Source organism: Prionailurus viverrinus, chromosome B1 (genome assembly GCF_022837055.1).
Source record: "Prionailurus viverrinus isolate Anna chromosome B1, UM_Priviv_1.0, whole genome shotgun sequence".
In the NCBI taxonomy this organism is placed as follows: domain Eukaryota; kingdom Metazoa; phylum Chordata; class Mammalia; order Carnivora; family Felidae; genus Prionailurus; species Prionailurus viverrinus.
In genome coordinates, this window is record NC_062564.1 from 132,991,186 (window position 1) to 132,997,368 (window position 6,183).

Sequence of the window (6,183 nt, forward strand, 5' to 3'; positions counted from 1 at the left end):
AACTTTTAATTTAATAAGACAAGAAAAAATAAAAGACAAACAAGGTCACACGGGCTATGGTAAAGATTTACATAAAACAAACCAATGCTTTAACATACCCAATATGACTGTGTTTGAAACCTCCTTTTGGAGATTACCACGTAAGGCCAAATTTAACACTGTGTGACTTCTGAGGTCAGGCCACTGGCTGCCTGGAACCCCTTGTTTGAAAACTCAACTCACCCAATTTAAGCATTGGGTTTGTTTGTAATTTGTAAATGCGGTGGAACAGTCACTAGAGCCCTCCGGCTACCAGCTGCCGGCCCTGCTCAGAACTACCGAACGGTGCGGCGGAAAAAGCGGTCGGATCGGGAGGGACCTCGGAACCAAAGCGCTGGCTCCTTTCGGCCCCGGGACTGCATTTCTACAGCACCAGGGGCGGAGTCTGGCAGGTGAGGGGCTCGCCGCGGAGATCGCTGACGCGGCCCGGGCTGCGGTGTGGTCGCTGGTTGCCAGACCATGCTGAGCGGAGCGCGCGCCTGGCTCCTCGCCTTATCGCTGCGGGGTACATGCACGCTGCCGTCCGCGGTCGCCCGTAGGTGCCTTCACGCGTCGGGGTCGTGGCGGTCCGCAGACAAGAGCGAGAAGACGGGGAACGCGCCCCGCGTCTTCGACCCGGCCCTGCTCGAGTTCCTGGTGTGCCCACTCTCCAAGAAGCCGCTCAGGTGAGATTCGGTGGCTGCGAGTTTCCTTTCGCGCCCTCCGGTGGCGGGGACCGGGTGGGATGGCCGTGCGGCCGTTCACAGCCACTGGGGCGCCCTTCAGGTCAGTCCGAGTATTTCCTGCTGCCATTTTCTGGATCCCGGCCGGCTCAGCTATCGCGCACCTCCCACCGAGGCGGGAAGGGCGGGGGGAGGCCGGAGGGGAGTCGAGTCCTAGGCCGCCCAAATCAAACCGCAGATCCACAGTGATGGATCGCAGCGTTTACTGGTTTCGCAATCGAATCGCCAGGGCACCTTTTTTTAAATGCAGATTCCCGGGCACCACCCCTGGCCTACCCAGCTGGGCGGTCTGGGGGCTGGACCAGCAAGGTGTTTTCTTAAAAGGACCCTAACGGATTCTAATGTATCGCCAGGTTTTTGAGCTGTTGGGAGTCATGACCGGTCCAAGGCATTCAGATTTTTAAAACAAGATGATGAAAAATTATGTAGTAGTCTCCAGATTCTTGTGAAAATGTTCAGCTGATGCGTGACGATTGTAAACGTTTAAGCTGTGTATGCTGCCTCTTTGGGTCTTAGTTCTGGACAAGCTGGGTTTTGGAAAGGCTTTAACCTTTAAGGAAAACAGCTCTACAGTTCCAGGCTACTAAAACTGAACATTGACAACACTAGTATTGCAAACTGAATATACTAAACACCAAGATGTTATCAGTGGTTATCTTTGGGTGGTAGATTGCTAGCCATTTTTTAAATTTTCATTCTTCTTGCATTTTTATTTCTAGATTTTTTTCCATAATGAATGTACTCATTCATTTTCTTATACCTTGAAATAACCATTCGAACTACCTTTTCGTTGTGTAACTAGCACACTGCAGACCCATTGCTTTCCAGACTTTCCTCTTTCTGTGCTTTCATGTTCCTCAAACTTTTATTTTGTATATCTTGATTTTTCAGTGGTTTCCTTCTAATGGATCAGTAGGGTTGCTCTGTTAAGCATGCATGCATTCTAAAACGGGGAAATTGAATTTTTCTGTAGTGACTGTTTAATAGTAAATTAACTGGGATGGTTTTGGGGTTGGCCAGAGTAAGGAAGGAATGTTTGGATGGAAAGGGGAGATCTTTTTGACTGGATTTAAAGAATGCATATTCAGGTATAGCTTGAGAATAAAGTGAAAAATAAAATATGAGAAAAACTGACTAAAATGAAAATAGAGATTCATTTTCTAAGAGAAATGTTCTAATTGGCTAATACTGCTTTTAGAATTAAAAGCAGTTTAATTCTGATTTTTTTTTGGAATTAAATCTGTCAAGAATTGAATAAATGGTGTTTGTTGAAAAGCAAGCTCTTCCAAGCATTTTATTTTCCACAATTCATTCTGTTTTCCTTTTGCCCCCCTCAGATTTGAAGCATCGACAAATGAATTGATCAATGAAGAATTGGGAATAGCCTATCCAATTATTGATGGGATTCCTAATATGATACCACAGGCAGCTAGGATGACACATCAAAATAAGAAGCAAGAAGAAATGGAGCAGCACTAGATGATAATTAAAAACAACACACACAACTAAATTTTCTTAATACCACTTACCTTTTAAAAAGTCAGACTGGCAGGTAATAAGTAGGGGAGAATAATGTTTCTGTCTCTTCCTACGTTGACTGTCCTTATTCCACTGGTCTCTTTAGCAGGACTGTTCTACTCAGCCTCTGTGGAAGAAAACTTCCCACAGGACTGCACTAGCACAGCAAGCCTGTGCTTTTACAGTCTGCTCCTGCCCATTACCATACCAGTTTATGTGTTCTTCCACCTTTGGACTTGGATGGGTATTAAACTCTTCAGGCATAATTAATACAACCAGAGCTAAGATAGTAGATATATTAATGATAGGTCTTGAGTGTGTATTTCTAAAACTTAACTACATGGAAATACTGGAAACCCACTTAATTTGCAGGAAAGGTGCTTTGCCTTGCTTCTCTCGGGTTTAGGACTATGGGAGGCTTAAGCTGCAGAAGTTCCTTTTATTGTACTTTTGTTCTACCCTTGTTTTTTTGAAAAGTTTTATTTATAACTATTGTATCAGAAGAAACATTTCAACAGTTTCTTGTTGGAAATTAACAATCCCAACCATCACCTGATGACTTTATTTCTTACCCCATTCATCTAAAAGTTAATTAAAATTTTATATGTCTATTTTAGATTTAAAGTATTTGGTAGAGTCACGTGTTAAAGATGACTGAAATAATTCCAAAGCAGCTATGCTGAAGTTGTTGTAGAGAAATACATTTGAGCTCATATGACAGAAAACTACAATAAAATGGAAATTTCATGTACTTGCAAACATTCTGAGTTTGTAAAGTTACCTTTGTTTCTTTGGCATCAAATGCTTACATTAGGAATAATAAAATAAGATACACTTTTCCATTTAAAAAAGTGCAGTTTTTTGTTTGATCATAAGAGTGTGGCTCTAAGAGAGGAAAAATATAAAAATATTCTAAACTTTAAAATATAGTCAGTGTTTAGATAGGCACTTAATACCCCACATAGAATACTATTCCAGGAAAATATAGATCTCTGGAGATAGAGGTAGGGGTGGAAGACTTAGAAATAGATTTTGTGTCCTGTTGGGCTGAGGGCTATGTTTTGAACCACTTTCAGTTTATTTTCCTGCCTTAGGAGATCAGTTTAGCACTGCATTAGTTCAGTGTATTCTGTAGTACAAATCATGTTTTTAAAATCACCTATGGTACTCAACAACAAAAGAGCAGGACCTGCATAGACATTTTTCCAAAGAAGACTTACAAGTGGACAACAGACACAGGAAAAAATGCTCAACATCACTAATAGTCGAAGAAATGAAAATTCAAACCACAACGGGATACCACCTGACAGCTGTCAGAATGGCTAAAATAAAAATAGAAGAAATAAGTGTTGGCAAAGATGTGTAGAAAAAGGAACACTTGTGCACTGTTGGTGGGAGTATAGATTGGTGCAGTCACTATGAAAAACAGTATAGAGGTTCCTCAAAAAGTTGTATGGTCCAGTAATTCCAGTACTGGGTATTTACCCAAAGAAAAACACTTATTTGAAAGAATATATGCACCCCAATTTATTGCAGCATTATTTACAATACCGAGATCTGGAAGCAGTGTAAGTTCAATGGATGAGATGTGGCATACATATGGGGCCAGAGGGAAGAGAGGCTTAGAAGACAAGTTGACCAAAGTAAAGCAATTTTGGTTTTAGGCTGACCCTTAACCTAGAAGCAGGACATAAAAAGTCACAAGATCCAACTGGAAGACCACAAAACACCACTCCTGATGGTAATCAAAGCTACAAAGATGGTCTTCCTTAAAATTGCTTCCTTGTGGGTTATCCTACAACTCTTAAGACAATGGAAAAATGAACTGCTCAATGTGAATAAGAAACCCAGTTAAAGAGTAATCCCTTCCCTATAAATGGTTAGTTAATGAAACAAAAACTTCTAAAACCCTTAGAGGCAAAAGGGGATCCTCTTCTGGGAGGAGACTGCTACTTTGTCTATGAATAGTAGCTCCTTTCTTATATACTTAATCTTTGTCCCGTTGTCTAAATGGCTTGCTCTTGAAATCTTTCTCACACAAAGCCAAGAACCCTCTTAGTGAGGGGCCTGAGGTCCTCTTTCTTGGGTCCTCAGCCTGACTGGCATCACAAATACAATGGAATATTATTCATGTAAAATAGAATGAGTTCTTGCCAGTTGTAACAGCATAGGTGGACCTTGAGGGTATTCTGCTAAGTGAAATAAGTCAAAGGCAAATACCATATGATGTCATTTACATGTGGAATCCAAAAATCAAAAAGCAGAAATAGACATACAGAGAACAAACTGATGGTTGCCAAAGGGGAGTGGTGGGGGGAATGAGCAAAATAGATGGAGAGTGGGAGGTACAGGCCTCCATGTATGGAATAGGTCATGAGAATAAAAGGTATAGCATAGGGAATATAGTCAACAATGGTATTGTAATAGTATAGCGACTGATGGTAGCTATATTTGTTGCGACCTTAGCATAATGTAGAGAGCTGTCCAGTCACTAAGTATACACCTGAAACCAATGTAACATTGTGTGCCAACAATACTTAAAAAATTAAAATTAGGGGCGACTGGGTGGCTCAGTCGGTTAAGTGTCCGGCTTCAGCTCGGGTCGTGACGGTTTGTGGGTTCGAGCCCCGCATCGGGCTCTGTGCTGACAGCTCGGAGCCTGGAGCCTGCTTCGGATTCTGTGTCTCCCTCTCTCTCTGCCCCTCCCCTGCTCATGCTCTGTCTCTCTGTCTCTCAAAAATAAATATTAAAAAAAATTTTTTTTAAATCTTTAAAAAAAATTAAATCACCATACAGCAATATACCAATAACCTGGAAGATTATAGAAGTTCCAGTTATTTCTGATCAAGAGTTCTTGTTCCTTTTAATTAGCCCTAAATCTCACTGTTGTCAATGTAAATGGAACAATTTTACTGATAAAGCAAGCACTATACTCTGAAAAGTCAACTTCAGCTTTTGCAAGTTAAGCATTTTATAATTTTTGAGGACACTGATAAGCATACTCTGGGGGAGTTCAGTATTAACTCCATTCTTTGGCTAATAGAATTTCTTTGGCAACCACTTGTACAAACTATACCCTAGGTACAGCTCTAAGTATATATAATCTTTTATAATCTAGGAGGTAAGGTGAGTAATACTGGCACCATTCTACAGATGTGGAAACTGAAGCAGAGAAATTGACGTGATTTGCCCAAGGTAACAGCAATAACTGAACCAAAGTTGAACCCTCTGCCACTGTGGCTTCAGTCTGCCTTTTTTTCTTTCCCTTCCTCCCTCCCTCCTTCTTCTGTCTTCTTAATCACACTACACAGTATCTATTTTAAAATAAAACAAAATCCTTTCTATTTGTAAGAAAAATACAATTAGGAATCAAAATGCTTGGATTCAAATTCTTACTCAAGCCTTTGCCTTTCTTGTTTCCTAAAGCACCATATATTTTATCTCTATTTTAGCACTTGAACTTGTAATTGCCTGTTTTGTGTCTCCTGTCTAGACAGTAACTGTTCAACATTTTTAATTTAATGCTTAGCACAGAATATGCATGCACTTCCTGAAAGACTGAAAACATGGTTCTGACAAGCTGTATAATTTTAGGCAAGTTACTTGTCTCTGAACTTCATCTGTAGGGCTAGAAATCCTTCCCCTGCTTTCATAAAATTTGCTAGGAACAAACCAAACTTTACACATGAAAGCCCTTTGTGAAACAACCCTAACTGGTGAACAACACAACCAGGCAAAGTCTCTGGAAATTGTCCCAAGGGCATTCAGCCTAATGAGGAAACATACAAGAAAATCTCATTAACTGCTGCCAGCACATTGAAGTTTGTGGCATTTGAACCACCACCCACATCTTCCTCCTCTCAGCTCAGAGTGATGGCCACTCCAGGAGGGCTCCACCAAGATA

The 6,183-nt window shown here is 41.0% G+C and overlaps 2 protein-coding genes across 2 annotated transcripts; both read left to right on the plus strand.

Annotated features, from left to right (window-relative positions):
• Positions 1-405: 405 nt before the first annotated feature.
• Positions 406-2,240, plus strand: PYURF (PIGY upstream open reading frame). The gene is made up of 2 exons (XM_047857696.1): positions 406-704; positions 2,099-2,240. Exons 1-2 carry the CDS (start codon positions 499-501, stop codon positions 2,238-2,240), a joined length of 348 nt encoding a protein of 115 aa, XP_047713652.1. The 5' UTR covers positions 406-498.
• Positions 2,241-2,333: 93 nt separating this feature from the next.
• PIGY (phosphatidylinositol glycan anchor biosynthesis class Y) lies at positions 2,334-3,038 on the plus strand. The gene has a single exon (XM_047857697.1). The coding sequence runs from the start codon at positions 2,334-2,336 to the stop codon at positions 2,547-2,549; it is 216 nt and encodes a 71-aa protein (XP_047713653.1). The 3' UTR covers positions 2,550-3,038.
• Positions 3,039-6,183: the final 3,145 nt, after the last annotated feature.